We start from the raw sequence: 23046 nt of genomic DNA, 5'->3' as shown, positions 1-23046 counted from the left end.
CTCATAATATATTCAAAGTAAATCATACATACCAGTGGGGAGATTAAATCAAATATGGCTGCTAAAATTCATATTTGTCCCAAATTATGGTTTAATAAAAAGTATACGCTTTAAAGAATTGAGAGATCATAACAGTATGTAATTTGAGACTGAAATATTTTAGACAAGTCAAATTGACAAGAATAAAAATAAAATCACATCAACTGAAATATATAAAATGCTACTGACAGAAAAGTATTAAGAGATATAGCAATATACGTCTGTATCTGGGAAATCTGGAATTAACTGTCAAAATAACACACTTAATTGAATCTTCAAAATACTCATTTCAGGTATGAGCATTTCCATTTATCTGTTTCATGGTGGCAGATAAATGGAAATGTTCTTAAGATGTGGCAACATAAAGACATTAAAATTATTACTTCAGCAGTGAAAGACTACATTATTCACATTAGTTTACTATTCATACTAATCTATTAACAATTCATAACTTAAAACTCAAAATTTCATAGATGATACAATGTCTTTACTCAAAGTAAAGCATCTCTCAGCTATTTGCTGAAAACAAGGGATGTTTCTAGACTGATAGAGTAAATAAAATTATCTATTTTTATAGTTAACTACATAACCATATATTATTTTAAATTTTCTTTCAGGAGGTTTGAAAAATATTTATCTTTCTTGATACTTACTTCTCTTTCTGCCTTTTCATTTTCATACTGATACTGTCTTTCTTTTAAGTGATTACATTCACTGATTAACTCCTTATTTCTTTCTTCTAGCAGAAGACTTTGCTTTTCGCTCTCAGCTTGAAGTTTTTGCACAATAGCATGAAACTGGTCTTGGATACTAATCACTGTCTTCTCTTTATTGTCAGCCTTGTTGTGGGCATCATCCAGTTGTTGTCGAAGCAACATATTCTCACTTTGTAGTTGAGACAATCTCTCCTCTACAGACTCCTGCTTTCCAATGTATTTATTCACTTTAACTTGTTCATTTTGATACTTTTGTTCCATTTCCTTCATTTGACACTGTGTTTGGCTTAGGTCCTTTTGTACCTGTTCTAAACCCAAAGTCTTTTCTCTGAGGGCATCTCTCGTGTGATGGAGCTCAATTTCTAGGCTATTGAGTTTACTTTCAGTTTTAAATAGTTGTTGAGAAAGAATCTCATTGTTATCTTTTAGGTTAGACACATCAAAATTCATTTTGTCTTGTAAACGAGAACACTCATCTCTTGCTCTCTGGAAAGCAAGTTCTAGGTCTCTTTTTGATGTCTCACTTTGATCACGATCACGTATAGCAGCAGCCAATCTAGAACAGTATGATTCAACTTCTGCTTCCAGTCTTTCCTTGCTTTGCTTTTCATTCTCCAGTTTAGAATTTAGCATTGCATTCTCAGCTGTCAGAACACTAAGCCGTCCATTATACTGGGATATTGTTTGTGTTAATGTTTCCTCATTCTGTTTTATAGTCTTCTGAAGGTCTTCATTCTTTTCTTTTACAATTTCAAGGTCCTCAAAACATTTCTTTTCTTTTTCCTGGTTTTGATTTTTTATTGTGTCTATTTCTAGTCTTAGCATAGCAATTTCTTCCTGCAACATGCTATTTTCATGCAATAGGTCTTTTTCTTCTTCATGACTATGAGAATTCTAAGTAAAACAAAGGAAACTTTGAGCTGGCACCCAAGAAAATGACAGATCATGATTTCCTCTGAAATTAAATAATAAACTGTACATTTTACAATAAAGGGTTGCAATAAGTGTATATCCAACTGAAAAAAAAAGTTGGATCAAAACTCAAACCATATAGAGCATAAACTCCCAAAAGTTCAAAAATTTATTTGAAGACAATTAATCCATGAAAGTAAAAAAGAAACCACTAGAAAATTTTTAAGAATCACAGAATTGGAAGGGCCTTTTACTGAAGTACAACAAATTCAAAAGCATAAAAGATTAATAATTTGACCACATTAAAAAACTGGGTTTATACTCTGATATCTAACCCATACACCAACCCATAGTAAAAGCCTTGGCTCTGCATATATTTGGACAGACGAAATTTCTCGAAGTTTTTCAAGTTCCTTTTTTCTGAGAATATTCTATAGATATTCTACTTTTCTCACATCTTTATAGTCAGTTATAACAATTACGTTTATTGATGAATAATAAATCTAGGCATTGTACTAAGCACTTCTACATATACCAATGAACTCATTTAGTATCACAATTTTAAAAAGTTAAAAAAAAATAAGCATCTGTATGATTTTCCCTGGGTCTTCTGACTCTATTTGTAGTGTTCTTTCACTAAATCAGTTATTTCTGTGGTATAAATATTTAAATACAAAAGAAGCCTTTTATTTTACAACACTAATGGTAAATAGGACAAAATTTGTAGAGTTCCTCTTAGAAAATCACGAGATTATTTGTTGTCGCAATAACTTTTGTTTCCTCTTCATAATGTTTGAAAACGTAATAATGTGAAACAGGGAGAAATATGCTGAACTGTTTTACTAGGAACAAAATACTTATCACTAAATTATCACTAAGTATATATCATGGCATATCATTGTTTCAAAAGCTCTTTGTACCAAAATAAGATACTACTTGCAGTAAACTATTACTCTTCTCAAAAGTGAGAAGAATAACATCCAAAATATGTCACTGAACTGGCTGTACTTTTCCTCCCTTCCTATGGGTAGAAGCAATAAACTAACCTCTCTATTAATATATCAAGGTGATAAAATCACTTCCAAAAACTCAAGCATCTATTGTTAGTAGCAAGGGTTTTGAGATTGTAGAAAGACCATCAATTCCTATGGAAGATATTATTAAAAGCTTCCCCTGTGGATGAGGCCATTCTGAATGTCATTACTTGACTGCTGCAGACAAGTGGAGCTGAATTAAGAACATGACTTTATCCAATGGACCAAAAACACTACCACTACCCCCAAGATATACATACATGGTTTAAAAATCCTCAATACTTTCCAAGATGCATATATAGTTGGTTTTTAAAATATATACACATATAAATACATATACACACATATTTGAAAATGACTAAAGGAAATAGAAATACCTCAGAATTCATTTTCTTTTGAGCCATTTCAATTTCCTTTTGTTTGGAAAGGTGATTGGTCAGAATTCCATCTTGTAACATTCTGGCATTCTGTTCTCGAGAAAGTTGCCTCTGAGCATCATTTCGCTCTTGTATGACCTAGAAGATACATTAAATTTTGGGTCTATTAGCATTTTTTTAAAGTCTAAAAGGTTAACAAGAGCAGAATTTTAAAACAAAAAACTTATAAAAAGGAAATAGCATATTAAAATGCAAGAACCTTTATTACTCAAGAATTACTCAAATTTTAATCACATAAATGACAGCTAAATTCATCAAAAAGCAAAAATGGTTCTTAAATACAGGCAAATATAGAATTGTGAAATAAAATGTCAAAACATTTTTACTAGTTTCATCATAATTTTAGAGCTATTTAGCCTGTATTTTAACATTAAATGCCTAAATTAACATTTATGTTAATGATTAAACTCAACTTACCCTCCATTCCTTCATTCAGAAAACAGAGACTGAGCATGTATTAGGTGCCAAGATTTATCATGAATAATTTTAGTTATAAAGGTCATAGGTCAGCTTAAGATGAGATAACATTTTTGTTTTAAACCTAGATAATATATATTAAATCAAATTTACCTGATTCAAATTACTTTTTACAGTCCTCAATTCCATCTCCAGTGTTTGGAGACTCAGTTCAAGCTGTTGTTTCACTTCAACTTCTTTCCTATATTGCTCTTCTTTCCTTCTTAACTGTTCCCTAATTTTTTCATACAATATATCAGCATTTCTTCTCTTCTCTTCTTCTTGGTTTAAGCTAAATCTGCAGTTAAATATGCTTACCTTAAAATCTGTATTGTTATAAGATAAAAAGTTCATTGTGTGATCTGCCGCTTCATATTTTGGTTGATTACCCTAATACAATTTCTATGTTCTTGAATATTTTTCCTTTCTAGTTCTCTGATTTTTAATTATTCACTTCAGTCTTTTCCAAAGGACATATATACTTGAAAGGTAGTGATGAAAGAACATTCTGCTAACTGGTAAGTTTCTGTTATGAGTACCTCTGGTAAATATTATGGAAAAAGATATTGGAAATGATCCAGTAAAGATGCAAGTTGAAAATTATCTTTTTGGCTGGGTGCCAGTGGTTCATGCCTGTAATCCTATCACTTTGGGAGGCCGAGGTGGGCAGATCACTTGAAGTTAGGAGTTCGAGACCAGCCTGGCCAACAGGGTGAAACCACATCTCTACTAAAAATAGAAAAAATCAGCCAGGTGTGGTGGCAGACATCTGTCATCCCAGCTACTCAGGAGACTGAGGCAAGAGAACCCTTTGAACCCGGGAGGTGGATGTTGCAGTGAGCCAAGATCATGCCACTGCACTCCAGCCTGGGCAACAGAGTGAGATTCCATCTCAAAAAAAAAACAAAAAAAAACTTTTTTTTAAACAGTCATAATTACTCCTCAATTAGGAAAGATCATTTGCAGTTTACTAAAAAGAAGTTAGTTCAGTAAAACGTTTATAAATCCAATAGAAATAAATTTTTGTTTTTATGAAATATTGCAAGTATCCCTAAAAATTATTACAGTGTAAGAAAACACCCTCAGATGTCTTTCATATAACATATATCTGTAGAATAGTATAATTAAAGATTAGGCTAAGGAGCCTAATATTGGTTACCCCACACTTTTTATGTTTCTTTTTCTGGTAACACTTTCAACATACCTTCCTGATTATTACATATTGCATAAACAATTTTAAAATCTCTTTTGGAACAAAACAGGATCTAATATTTAAGTAAACCATAAAGAATAATATGCGTTTTCTTTTTTTTTTTGAGACGGAGTCTCGCTCTGTCGCCCAGGCTGGAGTGCAGTGGCGCAATCTCGGCTCACTGCAAGCTCCGCCTCCCAGGTTCATGCCATTCTCCCGCCTCAGCCTCTCCGAGTAGCTGGGACTACAGGCGCCCGCCACCACGCCCGGCTAATTTTTTGTATTTTTAGTAGAGATGGGGTTTCACCGTGGTCTCGATCTCCTGACCTCGTGATTCGCCCGCCTCGGCCTCCCAAAGTGCTGGGATTACAAGTGTGAGCCACCGTGCCCGGCCCTAATACGCGTTTTCAACACAGAACTTTGAATTAATTTTATCTGTATATGAGAGAGAGATCGCTTTCAATAATCACTCACCATTTTATTTTTTAATTCATGCATCTTAAGAGTAAAGCTATAAAATTGTTCTGGCCAGGTGCGGTGGCTCATGCCTGTAATCTCAGCACTTTGGGAGGCCAAGGTGGGAGGATCACAAAGTCAGGAGTTCAAGACCAGCCTGGCCAACATGGTGAAACCTTGTCTCTACTAAAAAAATGCAAAAATTAGCTGGGCATGGTGGCATGCTCCTGTAATCCCAGCTTCTTGTGAGGCTGAGGTGGGAGAATTGCTTGAACCCGGGAGGCGGAGGTTACAGTGAGCCGAGATTGCGCCACTGCACTCCAGCCTGGGCAACAGAGCAAGACTCCATCTCAAAAAAAAAAAAAAAAAAAAAAATTTGGCTGGCGTGGTGGCTCACGCTTGTAATCCCAGCACTTTGGGAGGCCGAGGTGGGCAGATCACGAGGTCAGGAGATCGAGACCATGGTGAAACCCCGTCTCTACTAAAAATACAAAAAATTAGCCGGGCATGGTGGCGGGCGCCTGTAGTCCCAGCTACTCGGAGAGGCTGAGGCAGGAGAATGGCATGAACCCAGGAGGCGGAGCTTGCAGTGAGCCGAGATCACGCCACTGCACTCCAGCCTGGGCACAGAGCGAGACTCCGTCTAAAAAAAAAAAAAAAAAAAAAAAAAAAAAAAAAAAAAAAAAAATTTAGGTTGATAAAATGGCCATTTCATTCTCTACTGATTGAAATGTAAATTAACATAAACTTTCTTGAGAACAATTTAAAAATCTGGATCAAAGGCCTTTTTAAAAAAAATTCCTATACTTTAAACAAATAATTCTATATTGAAGAATTTGTTCAAAGTAAAAAATTAGAAATGTAGAAAAAGATTTATAAAAAGGTATTCCTTCCAGCATTAACTATAATATAAAAAAATGTAAACCCAAAACTTACTGTATTAAATAAATAATGAGACTTCCGTATGACAAACTTCTACATAGCCATTAAAGTGATTTAAAAGAATATATATTTAGTAGAAGTTCATAGTTAAGAACTAGTTATATTATTTCCAAGAATTTCACTCTCCACAAGACTAAGAAGTTTTCTTCCCTGCTAAGCCCCAAAAGGTAAGTCAGCAATTACAAGAATTCTATATATCTTTAGTATAAATAGTTAAACATTTATTTAGAACTAGGCTATCATACCTCAAGGAGCACAGTTCTCGTTCCCATTCAACTTTTTGATGCTCTAACTGTGATTTTATTTCTTTTGTTTCAGATAGCTCCTTTTGTAGTACATTAACCTTATCTTCCATTTTTTTAATTTTTACTGTAAGTAGTTCACAGTGATTTTTTTTAAGTTCTAATAATCTTTCACATGAAAGAGCTGCATCCTGGATTTTCAATAGGCTAACAGAATCTGTATCAGGAAGAAAACAAGATAGAAATATATGAGTACTTTTCCCATATAACACACTGTACACTGTAACATTCACTCATTAAGACACTGACCAGTTATATACTGAGGGCCTACAATGTGGAAGACATTAAACTAAGCTCTGCAGATGAAACAGACAAGACCTCTGCACTTGCTTAGCTTAAAGTATAGTGAAGAAACAAAGACAAAAAAAGTGACAATTATGAATTCAGATAGATGCTGTAAGGAAACAGAGTTCTATGACCACAAAAGAGAATTTGATCTATACTGGGCCCAGGGAAGATTTCCCTGAGGGAGAGGTGGCTACACTGAGAAATGAAGGACGAGAAGGCAGCAGTTAAGCAAATGGGGAAGAAAAGCATTCCAGCCAGTCTGTAGCATGTGCTGAGGCTCTACTGCAGTCTGCTTCAAGTACTAACTTTTCTTCTTTCCTGAAACGACCAAAGACAAAACAGACAAAATACATGAAACAATGAGTTTCAAGACAGTGGACTCAGGCAATGAACACAATGATCCCTGACAGACAAGAAACAAAGGAAGTGGCCAGGCGTGGTGGGTCACACCTGTAATCCCAGCACTTTAGGAGGCCGAGGTGGGCGGATCACCTGAGGTTAGGAGTTTGAGACCAGTCTAGCCAACATAGTGAAAGCCTGTCTCTACTAAAAATACAAAAATTAGCGGGGCATGGTGGTGGGTGCCTGTAATCACAGCTACTTGGGGGTCTGAGGCAGGAGAATTGCTTGAACCCAGGAGGTGGAGGTTGCAGTGAGCTGAGATTGCACCACTGTGCTCCAGCCCGGGCAACAGAGCAAGACTCTTGTCTCAAAAAAAAAAAAAAGAAAAGAAAAGAAACAAAGGAAGTAAGTCTTATGGTCTTATGAATGCCCAGAGCCCTGCCTTCAGAGTTTCTAGGCTATGATGTGGGGAGGAAAAACTGACATAAAGTCCAGCAGACTCCCTGAGTTGAAGTGATGAAGCTGAGAGTCTCGTAAATGCAAAGTAGACAGAGATCACAGGACACTAGAGAGGAGTGAGAGGTACAGAGAAAGAATTCTGGAGATCTGCAGAGATCCCCTCTTGGGTATTGAGCAAAGTAATAAACAGTGCATGTATGCTAGGAAACTACCTGAAACCAAAGAAAAAACCCCATTTAAAAAAGGAGAGGAAATCCTGCCTGGTGCCTCCACAGCACCAGGAAGTGTGTTCATTCCCACAGTCAGGCTGGAAAAACTCACACTTCTCAAGACAATGAATAATCAGAAAGGTATTGCCTCAGGAGTGGGGAATTAGCCCAAATCATAAAAGCAAGATAGGAAAAAGTCAAGCTGTTTATATGTAACTCAACTGTACCTCAAAATAAAGCTCAAGAAGATAAGTGGAGGCATGGAAGATATTTTTTAAAAACCAAATTGCACTTGTAGAGATGCAAATTACAATGTCAAAGACGAAAACTAAATTAGATGAAAGTAAACACAGATTAACCATCACAAAAGAAAAGATTCATAACTTTGAGACATCAATGAACTATGGAAAAAAATCCAAGCAGCTAATATATAAGCCCCCAAAGAGGGAGGAAGAAAGACAGAAAAAGAATGTGAAGAAAAATTGGCCAAAACTTTCTAAACTTAATAAAAACTATAATCCCACAGACTCAGAAAGGATATGGCTAGGAGAGAAAAAAATGAAAGCATACTATTATAATTATACCATATACCAGAACTATAACAAAATTATACCATATATGATGTGGTATGATATTATTTGAAGGTGGACTGTGATAAGTTCAAGTCATATACTATAAATCCTAAAGCAACCCCTAAGATAGCAAAACGAAGAGTCACAGCTTATAAGCAAAAAAAACAAAAAAAAAAACCCCAAAACCTGAAAACTCAGGACCATCTGTAGATCAATAGAACACAACAGAGTTGAGAAGTATACCCACACGTACACAGCCAACTTATTTTTGACAAAGGCACAATGGCAAACACAGTGGGAAAAGGCTAGCCTTTCTGATGTATGATGCTGGAACAACTGGATGTCCATATCCAAAAAAATGAACTTGAATCCATACAAAAATATGAACTCAAAATGGATCACAGACCTAAATGTAAGACCCAAAACTGGCTGGGCACGGTGGCTCACGCCCGAAATCCCAGCACTCTGGGAGGCCAAGGTGGGTGGATCACTTGAGGTCAGGAGTTTGAGACCAGCCTGGCCAACACGATGAAACCCCGCCTCTATTAAAAATACAAAAAAGCTGGCAGGGCACGGTGGCTCACGCCTATAATCCCAGCACTTTGGGAGGCCGAGGTGGGTGGATCACGAGGTCAGGAAATTGAGACCATCCTGGCTAACATGGTGAAACCCTGTCTCTACTAAAAATACAAAAAATTTGCCAGGCGTGGTGGCAGGTGCCTTGGGAGGCTGAGGCAGGAGAATAGCGTGAACCCAGGAGGCAGAGCTTGCAGTGAGCAGAGATCGCACCACTGCACTCCAGCCTGGACGACAGAGCGAGACTCCATCTCAAAAAGCAAACAAACAAACAAACAAACACAAAAAACAAACAAAAAAATACACACAAAAAAAAAAAACCTGGGTGTGGTGGCACACGCCTATAATACCAGCCACTCAGGAGGCTGAGACACAAGAATTGCTTGAACCTGGGAGGTGGAGTTTGCAGTGACAGTGCACTCCAGCCTAAGTGACAGAGTGAGATTTTGTCTCAAAAAAAAGACCTAAATCTATAAAATTTCTAGAAACAAAGCATAAGAGGAAATCTTTGTGACCCTGTGTTAAGCAAAGACTTCTTAAATGTGATACAAAAAGCAAAATCCATAATTAAACAGATAAATTGGACTTCGTCAAAATTAAAAACTTCTGCTCTTCAAAAGATACCATTAGGAGAATGAAAAGTCAACAAAAAAATAAAAAATTAAAATGAAAAAAAAAGAGAATGAAAAGTCAAGCCACAAACTGAGAGAAAAAAATCCCTGCAAAAAACATAGCTAATAAAAGAATAATATCAAGAATATATTATATAAAGAACTCTTCAGCTTTGCACAGTGGCAGCATCGTAGCCACCAATTAAGCACAGCATAATGTATGCTAAGTGTGTGTACATTTCACCTTATTACATTACATGCATTACAATGGGATACATAAAAAGGCCTTAAATTTATGCAGTGGTCCTACCTTTACACTCCATTCCAAGTTGTTCAATGAGCAACATAAAATTCTTGTAACTAGAGTGGGGCAGCTCACAATCCTCTGAGGCTGTTTCAGATGACTGAGTTAAGTCATCAACATCATCCATAGACTGTATTTGGTTTTTGACCTATGAAATAAATAACATTGTTTCAAAATGTCCCCAAAATATTTATAGCACATACAGAAGTGGTAATTGTCCATCTTTCTATATGAGCAAAACATACGTATTTCTTAAAAAGAACTGATTTTTGTTAAAAGGATATATTTATCAATGGCTACTGCTTCTTAATCACTTTTTCAAAGTAAATGTCTTTACAACAAAAGATTCTGTTTTTTCTTCATTTCATCTTTTTTCTTTCTTTTTTTTTTTTTTTTTTGACATCGGGTCTCGCTCTATCACCCAGGCTGGAGTGCAGTATTGTGATCATAGCTCTCTGCAGCTTCAAACTCCTGGGCTCAAGCAATCCTCTCACCTCAGCCTCCCAAGTAGCTGGGACTACAGGCATGATCACCATGCCTGGTTAATTTTTTCTTAATTTTTGTAGAGACAGGGCTCCCACCATGTTGCCTAGGCTGGTCTCAAATTCCTGGAGTCAAGCAATCCTCCTGCTTTAGCCTTCCAATGTGCTGGGATTACAGGTGTGAGCCACTGTGCCCAGCCCACTTTATCTTTTTTTTTTTTTTTTTTTGAGACGGAGTCTCGCTTTGTCGCCGAGGCTGGAGTGCAGTGGCGCAATCTCGGCTGACTGCAAGCTCCGCCTCCCAGGTTCACGCCATTCTCCTGCCTCAGCCTCTCCGAGTAGCTGGGACTACAGGCGCCCGCCACTATGCCCGGCTAATTTTTTTTTGTATTTTTAGTAGAGACGGGGTTTCACCGTGGTCTCGATCTCCTGACCTCGTGATCCGCCCACCTCGGCCTCCCAAAGTGCTGGGATTACAAGCGTGAGCCACCGTGCCCAGCCCCACTTTATCTTTTATAATGTATTTTTTTAAACAATAATTTTGATAATTTATTTTTTACAGTACCTTGTTCTTTTCATTAGATGTTTTCTTAGTAGGACTAAAAAAAGAAAAAAAACCTTTCAGGCAAATAGTAAATATGTAAAATGCAAGGAATATCTAAAACTACTGTTTTTTAAATAAAAGCTCTGCATTTGTAATTTATTTACCCTATTCATAAAGTTTACAGGAATCTTTTTTACAGGTAATGTAGAAGATAATAACTTTCTACAAGGAGTATTAAACTATAAACAGAAAAAGTAAAAGTAAGGGACAAGAAAAATACACTAATAATATCATAACAAACAAATTTAGATCAAGCTTCCTGACAGTCAAAGCAAAAGGAAAACATAGTGTTACTTGTATTATTCAATAGAAAGAAATACACCAGGTTTTTTTTTGCTATTGACCTTTTCAATAAAAACAAGCTTTTACTGGCACTAAAACCTATTTGGAATATATTACTTAACACCCTTACATGAGGGAAACCCTTTTTGAATGACGATATTAGTTAGCTTTTTTCAGGACTCACAATGCAGGTACTATGCATTATTCTAAGCACTGTAAATATGTTAAACTAATTTTAGTCCTAACAATAATTCTGTGAGGTTGATGACATATTAGGTATTTTATAAAGGAAGAAAGTAGGCACAGAAAAGCCAAGCAACTTGCCTAAGCACATATAGCTGGTCAGTAGCAGGCCCAAAATTCAAACCCAAAAATTCTAGCTCTAAAACATATTTTGCTGTGTTGTGAAAGTAATATTTATTTTCAAGTGTTTTTAAGTGATATGATAGCAGATGAATCTATATTTTCATTCTATTTCTGGTTATAATTATAAATAATAATTTCTGAATCTTGCAATATTTTTAAAATAAAAAGACCTTATATCTAGCCAATTTGGAAACCTACCTTCAATAAGCTCAACATTTATTTTTTCTAAAGAAATTCATCAACATACGTTCATTCATCTACTCAACTCTTTATTCATGCATTCAAAAATCCTTACTGAAGCTGGGTGCGGTGGCTCACGCCTGTAATCCCAGCACTTTGGGAGGCCAAAGCGGGCAGATCACTTGAGGTCAGGAGTTCAGGACCAGCCTGGCCAACATGGCGAAACCCTGTCTCTACTAAAAAATACAAAAAATAGCTGGGCATGGTGGTGTGCACCTGTAGTTCCAGCTACTTGGGAGGCTGAGGCATGAGAGTTGCTTGAATCCAGGAGACGGAGGTTGCAGTGAGCTGAGATCACATCACTGCACTCCAGCCTGGGCAACAGAACAAGACTCTGACTAAAAAAAAAAAAAAAAAAAAAAAATCCTTATTCAGCATACAATACATGTTAATGACACTACTGGCATAAGGCAACATGGTTTTTAATATTTTAGAACTTTATAATCTAAAAGTAATAGTCTGTGATAGATTGTCAATAGTTTAATTTTCTACTGTACATAAACAAAATCCTCCCCTTCTCCCCAGAATCTAAACAACTATTAAGTTAATACACCTGATCTTTTAGTCTTACAAAGTCATAGCTGTTCATGATGCTACTGTCAAAAGTACTCTGATATCTTCAATTATCAAGAAATGTTTAAATTCAATTCAGTATGTCCTATATGTTTGCATGTTTATTATTAGATAATTTTTTAAAATCCATATATGAGTTTAACTTTTAGATCGTCGACACATTCAATTATATTAGAATATTCCATTTCTGAAACAATTCTAAATGAACAACCTCTTAGCAAAAAACTACATAAATAGAAGTTCTAAGGACAATTAGTTTATTATAAATCTTTAAAAGATAATGGATCAAGCTTTCTGAGGCTTAGACATGCAAACAAAACTAAATTTCATAAGCATTTCCTTCTCTACTAGGTCACTCCCAAAAGCATGTAAATATACTCTAAAAGCTTGCATTTTTAAAATAAAAAAGAAGGCTCCCTTGAATCCTACATTCGTCTTCAGTTACCACTCATTTACCTATTGCCTCTCAGTCCAAGTTCTCTCAAATGCTGTCTATACCCATCCACTATAGTCAGGGTTCCATGGTGACCATCTATCGAAACGGCTGCTTGTCAAAGTCATTTGTCCTCATCTTAATCTTTCAGCAGCATGGAAACAGTCGATATTCTCTAGCTTTGGAAGACTACATCATTCTATTTTCAGAAAAAAATTACTACTAACCTTCCTCCGTGGAGAAATAAAGAAATCATAGATTTTACCTTCCTTCATCCTCATCTATTTCACTTAAACTGCTGTCATCATCCACTTGTAGCAGGCCACCAGTTAGTAAATTGGCCTTCTCAAACACTGGTGAATTCACAGATTCTTTTGAGGTCTGTTTTTCTTTTTCAGTTCTCTTTACTTCCTTCATTTGCAGGGCAGGACCACTACTTTAAAAAATCCATGGGAAATGACAGTTATATAAGAAAAAAAAAGAAACAAAATGCAGAAAGAGAGGTAAGGAGAAGAAAGAATAAAAAATCCATTAAAAAGCCAATGTTTTCTAATAATTCTGACAAAGAATAAAAAAATTTTTTATAAAATTCCAACATTTTCCCCATCTCAATTCATTCACTAATTCAAAAAACACAAATTACCAACAACATAAGAGGAAATGTATATTCCCCGCTTCAAAAACCATAATTTTATCATACCATTATGATAAAATGTGATATGTAAGAGTTGATATATGAAAAGATATATCTGAACATAAGGACAGCTTTAAAACAGAAGAGACAATGGTTGAACTAGTTTACAGTCCCACCAACAGTGTAAAAGTGTTCCTATTTCTCCACATCCTCTCCAGCACCTGTTGTTTCCTGACTTTTTAATGATGGCCATTCTAACTGGTGTGAGATGGTATCTCACTGTGGTTTTGATTTGCATTTCTCTGATGGCCAGTGATGATGAGCATTTTTTCATGTGTTTTTTGGCTGCATAAATGTCTTCTTTTGAGAAGTGTCTGTTCATGTCCTTTGCCCACTTTTTGATGGGGTTGTTTGTTTTTTTCTTGTAAATTTGTTTGAGTTCATTGTAGATTCTGGATATTAGCCCTTTGTCAGATGAGTAGGTTGCAAAAATTTTCTCCCATTCTGTAGGTTGCCTGTTCACTCTGATGGTAGTTTCTTTTGCTGTGCAGAAGCTCTTTAGTTTAATTAGATCTCATGTGTCAATTTTGGCTTTTGTTGCCATTGCTTTTGGTGTTTTAGACTTGAAGTCCTTGCCCACGCCTATGTCCTGAATGGTATTGCCTAGGAAGTCAGTGTGGCGATTCCTCAGGGATCTAGAACTAGAAATACCATTTGACACAGCCATCCCATTACTGGGTATATACCCAAAGGACTATAAATCATGCTGCTATAAAGACACATGCACACGTACATTTATTGCGGCACTATTCACAATAGCAAAGACTTGGAACCAACCCAAATGTCCAACAACGATAGACTGGATTAAGAAAATGTGGCACATATACACCATGGAATACTATGCAAGCCATAAAAAATGATGAGTTCATGTCCTTTGTAGGGACATGGATGAAACTGGAAAACATCATTCTCAGTAAACTATCGCAAGGACAAAAAACCAAACACCACATGTTCTCACTCATAGGTGGGAATTGAAAAATGAGAACTCATGGACACAGAAAGGGGAACATCACACTCCGGGGACTGTTGTGGGGTGGGGGGAGGTGGGAGGGACAGCATTAGGAGATATACCTAATGCTAAATGATGAGTTAATGGGTGCAGCAAACCAACATGGCACATGGATACATATGTAACAAACCTGCACATTGTGCACATGTACCCTAAAACCTAAAGTATAATAATAAAATAAAATAAAAAAATAAATAAATAAATAAAATAAACATAAAGAATTACAACCATAAAAAAAAAAACAGAAGAGACAAAATAGAGGAGTTCACGAGACAAAAAATGGGAGAAAACCATTCTACTTAGAGAATAGAAGGTGAACACACATTAGGCACACGCCATCTAGATGTTTCCTAGGAACTTGAAAGAAAAAGAGAAAGAAACTAGAGAGAGGTGAGTGCTACACTAAACTTGAATGCGACAGTAGAAGGCTGGAGCTCACTGCCTACAAACAATGGTCTTCAGACATGGAAGTAGCAATTAGATTTGAGCTATATTTTTTGTTTTGTTTTTAAACATCATAATGTTTCATTTAAATGAAGTTTTTTTAAATGAAGTTTTAAAAATAGCATGATACACATATAACATGAAAGAAGAAATCAGGAAAATATCCTGGGTGGGGGAAAAAATCCTTTTAGAATACCTATATGTTATTATATGCAGTTCCAAAACAGCAACATTCTGATTAGTTATAATTTTGTTTGAAAATAAAATAATGGGCTGGGCACGGAGGCTCACACTTGTAATCCCGGCACTTTGGGAGGTTGAGGCGGGTGGATCACGAGGTCAGGAGTTCAAGACCAGCCTGGCCAAGATGGTGAAACCCCATCTCTACTAAAAATACAAAAAAATTAGCCTGGTGTGGTGGCGTGGGCCTGTAATCCCAGCTACTCGGGAGGTCGAGGCAGGAGAATTGTTTGAGCCCGGGAGACAGAGGTTGCAGTGAGCTGAGATCACACCACTGCACTCCAGCCTGGGCAACAAGAGCAAAACTCCATCTCAAAAAAAGAAAAAAAAGAATTTGGTAACTTTTATAGACTTTTACCCTAGTTGGATTTACCACCAGAAAAACTGTAATAATAATAATAATTATCATTATTAAAATAATAATAATTAAAATAATTATCGTTATTAAAATAATAATTAAATAATAATTATTATTAAAATAAATATTATTATTAAAATAATAATTATTATTATTAAAATAATAATTATTATTGGAGATGGAGTCTTGCCCTGTCACCCAGTTTGGAGTGCAGTGGCACAATCTCGGCTCACTGCAACTTCCGCCTCCCGGGTTCAAGTGATTCTCCTGCCTCAGCCTCCCCAGTAGCTGGGTTTACAGGTGCCTGCCACCATGCCTGCCTAATTTTGTATTTTTAGTACAGATGGGGTTTCACCATGTTTTCCAGGCTCGTCTGGAACTCTGACCTCAAGTGATCCACCTGCCTCGGCCTCCCAAAGTGCTGGGATTACAGGCATGAGCCACCGCGCCCAGGCATAACTACTTTTTTATGGTCTAAAAACATGCACAATGGTATCACTATCATATACCTACATAATTTACAGAGACTGAAATTTCCCACTGTGTTAAGAGTTGAGCGTGAGCCCCTAAAAATACCCAATATACTGAAATGTTTACATGGACTACAGATCCCTCTGTGCAATCCCTTGGCAAAATTCAAATTAATTTGAGAGCCCAACATTTGGGATACTATAATAAATATCCTTAACATACATGTGTATATATGTAATGTGTTTATATAAATATCCTTAAAATACATATATTATTTAACATGTTATACATATATTATACATAGGCTTACTGTATATTATACATAATATATAATAAATGTCCTTAATTTGTGTGTGTGCATTTTTACGTAAGTCATACTTTCCTGTAGAATCTAGTCCCAGAAGTAAAGCTGTTAGGTTAAAGATAGGAAATATTTGAATTTTTGATACATACTAAATTATTCTTTAAAAAGGATTTACCAATTTCATTTACCAACAGCATATGAGAATGCCTTTTTTTCTCACATTTGCCATCACTGGGTATTATTTTTTAAATAAAATATCAATATGATTGAAAAACCTGGTATCTCATTGTTTGTTAATTTGCATTTTTCTAATTGCAAGGCAAAGTTGCATATCCCTTGCATAGTAAAAGTATAAAATTCATTAATCATGAATATTAGTCCAAATTAGAATTAGTTTTATAGCACAATAACAATTATCTGCTCTTAAATATGCTATTGGCTTACCTTGCATACTCTTTATTTTCCTTCCTGGGAAATTGCTGATGATCAGTTTCTCCACTCTTTCTTTTTTGAATTAATCCATCATCATCATCATCATCATCATCTTCAGCATCATCAGTAGCACCATCAGGTATGTTTGCTGATACTTCCATTTCATTATTTCTGTGTTTTTTCCTTTCTTCTTCAACCTTTAATGAAAGTTTGATACTAAGGAATTGTTATTACTTTATTCAGTAATAATAATTTCTTTGTTTTCATTGAGTTTATCATTTGACTCAGTTTAACTGTGGTAACTTTAGCCAATAAAAATATTTTCTGCTTACTCTACTGGGATCATTGTATATATAATTGTTACATAATTATCAGCTATTGTTATAATTTTATCAATGAAATTTTTGTAAAGTGTGCTTCATTTCTGTGTGGGTAAAACAGAATTTTCCAAAATTTCAAGGGCTCTTCTTAATTTTGTGCTTTTACTCCCATCCAATCTTCACTATCTACTATGAATTTTCACCCCATTTTACTGGCAAAGACAGAGAAATAAAAAGACAAAGACGCAAGATGCATCTTCTTCTGCCTTTACCACCTGGATTTTACACTACGCAGCCAGATTTAGAGGATGTGACATCACTCCAGGAAGAGAAAGGAATCTTTCCCCTTTCTGCACTAAGATATTCTTTTCCCCAGTGTCTTTTATAATTCTTTTTTTCATTTGGATCCTGGGATATCATCAAAGTGAAGGTGCTCACTGAAATACAGAAACCAAAGTTTGCCACAACATAAGGAACAGAGTGAAACTGCCGAGTTGCTGGTGTGGAATTCTGGAGAATGAGATGCTTCCCGAATTTCACATTCAATAACTATAAAATTTTATAGCTGGAGGATATATAGTATAAGTATTAATTATCTAAGTTAACCTCATTATCTACTGATAATGGGAGTAAACAAGAAAGATTAAGTGATCCATCCAGAGCTCCTAAAGTGGCATTATCTAGCACTTTATGGCACCAAAAGAGATGATATAACTCCATAATGCTGAATCAGATAAATTACCAGATAAATTAATCAAATTAATCAGATGAATTAAAAGTGTGACACTGGCAAAGTAATTTAATGCCATAGCAGGGTGTGGGAAGCCTCATCTACTTTTACTTTTAAAGAAGAATATTGGCCGGGCGCAGTGGCTCATGACTGTAATCCCAGCACTTTGGGAGGCCAAAGTGGGTGGATCATGAGGTCAGGAGTTTAAGACCAGCCTGGCCAACATGGTGAAACCCCGTCTCTATTAAAATACAGAAATTAGCCGGGCGTGGTGGTGTGTGCCTGTAATTCCAGCTACTCAGGAGGCTGTGGCAGGATAATTGCTTGAACCCGGGAGGCGGAGGTTGCAGTGAGCCAAGATCACGCCATTGCACACTGCAGCCTGTGCCACAGAGTAAGAATCTGTCTCAAAAAAAAAAAAAAAAAAAAAAAGAAAGAAAAAGAAGAATATCTGCAGATTATTGTTTATCTTTAAAACTCAATGCACAGAAGTCAGCTTTCTACTTTGGAGTTAAATACTAAATTTCTGGCTGAGGATTTATGCTACTGATATGGTATACATGCCCAAACTTATCATACTTTATTAAACAACATAATGTAAAGGTCTGGTTCAACAGAAATATTTGACTGGTGTTTTAAAAAATATGTGAAAGTATATGTATTTGTTGTCAAAAATCTTTAAAGTAATCCAAATGGAATTATAAGTTCTAACAGTTTGAGTCAAACAGATAAGCTTACACACATGAAAGCACATTAAAAAGATCCCTTTGGCTGGGAATATTTGTTAACAATACTCAGGGCTAGATACATTTTTATACCTCTTCTCAGTCACTGCTTCTTTCCCACTGCATTGCCATGTTGTTGTTTAAATAAAAGAAATTCATCCTTAAGAAAATAGGGAAAAAAACCCTAGCACTTACTACCTTTCATAAGGCAATTTCCTTTACGCTTATACTGGTTCACAAGGTCACATGGTATATGGCTAAATTAGTTTCCCAGTCCATATGTCACTTGGAAGACTGATAGACTTCTTAGGTCGATTAAGGAACAAAGATTTTGAGAATGTTTTCCTTAACTCCTGTTACTTAGCAGAAATATCCATTTCTAAACACAATTACATATTTAGGTAACACCATTTTATACATGAGCTCTTCATAAGCAGAAAATCAGAATGGATCAAACAATTGATAGAGAAAAAAACAAAAGAGTAGCAGCAAGCAAACCTCTACCTCTTTTTGAAGTTGGACTTTTTCTTTCTCCAAAGCCTGGAACTCTACTTTTAACATGCCTATCTCATTTTTAAACCTTTGCATATCTTGCTGTAATTCTTCTTTTAGAGATACTTTTGATGTTCTGTCACCATGTGGTGGAGAAGACCTCACATTTTCTAATTCAGGTTCCATGCTTTTATGGTTATTAGCACTGCAATGATCATACAATGGCTTCTGGAACAAGTTCTGTATTGGTTTTGTTTTCTTGTAAGCGTCTGTACCAGCAGAAATACTATGTCTTTTTATTTGAATCATATGATTCATTTCTTTGGAGCAGATCAAATCAAAAGGTCTTTTTGGATCACTACACTGAGGCACATGTCTGATGTCTAATTTCCAATTAGTGGTATTTTGGTTCATATTTTTTGTCATTTGCATATCAAACTCTTCTTTCATTTCACCTGTAACTACTTCTGGGTTCCTTACTTTTTTATTTTCTGTAGCATTACAAAAATCCTTATCTGTGTTAAAAACATGTTCAGTGTCTGGTTTGTTAACATTTCCATGGCCTAATTTATTTTCACTTAAATAAGGTTTAGAAGATGACTGGCAAGCATATTCTGGGGACCCAGAGTATGAAGGAAATGAAAAGCCATTTTCGAGACTGAGTTCTTTTTGTTCAGGCAACACCTGGAATAGTACAGAGATAGGAGAATCTTTTTCATCACAATCAAGTATATTATTTGTCAAAGAAGAAGGTATTTCCTTTAAGTTTGTGCCTCCTTTAGAGTTATGTAGTGGCTGTTCCCCAGGAGAAGCAGTAATTTTGTATTGTTCACAAGTTTCACCACAGCTCTGCTTTAACTCATTTGTGATGAGTTTTAAGTTATTTTTCCACTCTAATTTGCCTTGTTTGGTCCACATTTCTTTATCGTTCTGCACACAAGGAAGTCCTGAATATACAGATGCATCCTCTCTATCACACTCCTTATTCAGTTCTGGTTCTTGAGACATTTTTTGCGGACATGAAGGAGGACGACTAATTTGCTTGTTTTGTGTTTCAGATGTCTTTTCTGTCAGGGTGCATGTTTTTAAAATAACTTTATCCTTGAGTAATCAAGTACGGACAAAGAAAAATTAGGAAATAATTAAAATTTAACTGTTACACTTAATCTATGTTTAGTTACTCCCAAATCACTGGATTGTAACTAAGAAGTAAAAACTAATTTGCCTTAGCCTAAAATAGGAGAAAAACATGAACCAGCAAAGTTAAGTTTATCACTGTTAATTTGGATTAAACTTAATTCATTGTGTGTTAAATCTACCAAAAATAAATTAGCAGATGATTTGTAGCATTACAAAGGCATCCTCATTTTAAAAGATTTTACCTTACCATACCTCAAATACTGAGCCCCTACAGTGCATTTGAGTACTTTTTCTAAAGATTTCTAACTGGAGAGTAGGGAAAGTTTAAATTATTAGGAGCCAAAATAAACACCAATCAGAAAGAAAAGGAAACTCTTACATTTTAATTGAAATTATATACCATAATATGGTGTTATGCATCTGTACAGACTATCAGCTTAAGTCCAATTCTTATATATCCTAAGGTTAATAGTGGATAAAAAAATTCTATAATATTTACCGATTTCCTAGACTTAAATAATCAGAAAGTTATTGTTTATATCCTAACAATGGAAAGATCCCATTCTGAAAGGAATGATTCTCTTAATAACTGGGTTGATTTTCTGACCTCATTCTTTCCCTGAATGTAGACACTGAAATCAACAGAGATCACAAGGCGGAATAAATCTTTAACCTTGGAATTAGTGACCAGCAATACAAAAGTGTAAATCCTGAACCACTGGGAATGATTACTCCTTTAAGATGAATCCAACTCAGTGGCCATCAGTGTTAAAATGTTCATAATTTCTACTGCTTAATAATATGATTCAATATTTGATGTTACCATCTTTATCATGTAAGAAAGTTATAAAAATGAAAGAGGAAACAATACTCAGGAAATTTCTGGCTTCAGTTCCAAGGGTAAAGATTGTAACAAAAACAAAAGATTAGCTATAGGTTACTACACATTCTAAGAATATTTTAACTAGTCAAAACGTTTTTAATACTAAATATTAAATAATGATCTATTGATTCTAAAAGGCTAGTCTAAAAGGTAATTTCATTTGGACTATGTTACATCATCATTAAAGCAAAGAAAACAATATTAAACCAGAAATTTTAAAAAACATATATAATACCTGTGGCTGGTTATTTTCACTTCCTTCCCTTTCTTGCTCTTCTTCTGATGCCACTTCTAGGTCATGTTCAGCTGAAAAAATCCAAATATTTAGTTAAACGAACTACTTAGAACAGTTAGGTAAAATGTATAGTCTTTATAGAAATAGAAAATAACATTTATTTTTATTTTATAAATTGAGAGGGTTTTCTTCTATTTGTTTAGGAGACAGGGCCTTACTCTGTCGCCCTAGCTGGAGTGCACTGGCGCAATCACAAAGTTTCAATGAAGCATAATCTTTAGTGGAATATTTACTTCTCAGTAAGAAATACTTCTAAGTATCAACTTAATGAGGTATCTAATTAAAATTTCAACCATTATCCAAAACTTCAACAAACCACTTGGGGAAACTAGTAACACTAGACAATACCAGGTTCAACCCATACAAACATCTCAAATATTCACTCACAAATTCATTCACCCAACATAAATGAGCTAAACTGTCAGAAACAAAACAAAATTTTATGATACAGTAGGAATATATAAAGTAACACTGAATAATGTTCTCTGTAACAGTATCTTTTTAATAAGGCACAAAGAGTGTTGTTCATTACTAATGAGTTCCAAAATTACTGTTACTTTTACATCTTTAACATTGTACATCACACTCCTTACATCTGAAATGTTTTCTGCTATTTTGACAAATTTCTTTTCATCTTTTAAGACTAAGACAGCTATGTAAAGTCTTCCTCGATTAGAGCTATCTTCCCTCAGATAAACAGGTGTCTCCTTCCTTGGGGCTGCCTTAGTACCTTATCTTGGTACTGTATCTTTTCCATCTGAACTGTAAATTATTTATTTATATGTTTATGCCCTTGCTCCTAGACGGTAGGGGACAATCTTTCAAGTTATCTTTGTCTAAACAGTCTTTATCTATTTTACTCGATAATTATTTACTGAGTTCCTGCTAAGTGCTAAACACTGGGGTTTAAAGAATGTAAATAAGACCAGGCACGGTGGCTCACATCTGTAATCCCAGCACTTTGGGAGGCCGAGGTGGGTGGATCACTTGAGGCCAGGAGTTCCAGACCAGCCTGGCCAACATGATGAAATGCCGTGTCTACTAAAAATACAAAAATGAGCTGGGCATGGTGATGGGTGCCTGTGATCCCAGCTACTCAGGAGGCTGAGTCAGGAAAATCACTTGAAAACGGGAGGCGGAGGTTGCGGAGAGCCAAGATTGTGCTGCTGCACTCCAGCGAGACTCCATCACACACACACACACACACACACACACACACACACACACACACAAGAATGTAAATAAAAGGTGTCAAAGGTGGCTTTTCTAGAGATCATGCCTGAGTTGAGACTTAAAAAGTGAGGTTAGCCAGACTAAAATTGGGGCAGGAAAGGGTAACAACATGCAAGGCAGCAACAAGAGAAGGAAAGAAGCCTCAAATAGCGTATGTATTTGTCTAAAATACAAGCACCCGAGAGGAGAGCATCACTAGCAGTTGAGTAATCCCAGAGAAAAGGGCAGAAAGGGGAAAGGGCTAAAGATGGAGAGTTAGGCAGAAGTCAGATGATGAAAGCCTTATATGTAATCTTTTTTTTTTTTTTTTTGAGACAGAGTCTCGCTGTCGCCCAGGCTGGAGTGCAGTGGCGCGATCTTGGCTCACTGCAGGCCCCGCCCCCTGGGGTTCATGCCATTCTCCTGCCTCAGCCTCCCGAGTAGCTGGGACTACAGGCGCCTGCCACCAC

The 23046-nt window shown here is 35.9% G+C and overlaps 1 protein-coding gene across 7 annotated transcripts in view; it reads right to left on the bottom strand.

Moving 5' to 3' along the window:
• The window catches only part of ANKRD26 (ankyrin repeat domain 26), a 100316-nt gene that overhangs the window by 30169 nt on the left and 47101 nt on the right, over positions 1-23046 (bottom strand). For 4 of the 7 annotated variants that reach the window (XM_030798274.1, XM_030798276.1, XM_030798279.1 and 1 more), the window contains exons 16-25: positions 21305-21375; positions 19059-20147; positions 16792-16976; positions 13093-13263; positions 10895-10928; positions 9854-9995; positions 6430-6643; positions 3709-3892; positions 3079-3216; positions 693-1649 (exon numbers count right to left, since the gene is read on the bottom strand). In XM_030798274.1, the coding sequence (XP_030654134.1) occupies positions 693-1649; positions 3079-3216; positions 3709-3892; positions 6430-6643; positions 9854-9995; positions 10895-10928; positions 13093-13263; positions 16792-16976; positions 19059-20147; positions 21305-21375 (3185 nt within the window). The remainder of the gene's footprint in view (positions 1-692; positions 1650-3078; positions 3217-3708; positions 3893-6429; positions 6644-9853; positions 9996-10894; positions 10929-13092; positions 13264-16791; positions 16977-19058; positions 20148-21304; positions 21376-23046) is intronic. The other 3 variants (XM_030798275.1, XM_030798280.1, XM_030798281.1) reach the window with 3 other exon arrangements.

This window comes from Nomascus leucogenys, chromosome 18 (assembly GCF_006542625.1).
Source record: "Nomascus leucogenys isolate Asia chromosome 18, Asia_NLE_v1, whole genome shotgun sequence".
Classification (NCBI taxonomy): Eukaryota; Metazoa; Chordata; class Mammalia; order Primates; family Hylobatidae; genus Nomascus; species Nomascus leucogenys.
This window is presented reverse-complemented; position numbering and strand designations above follow the sequence as displayed.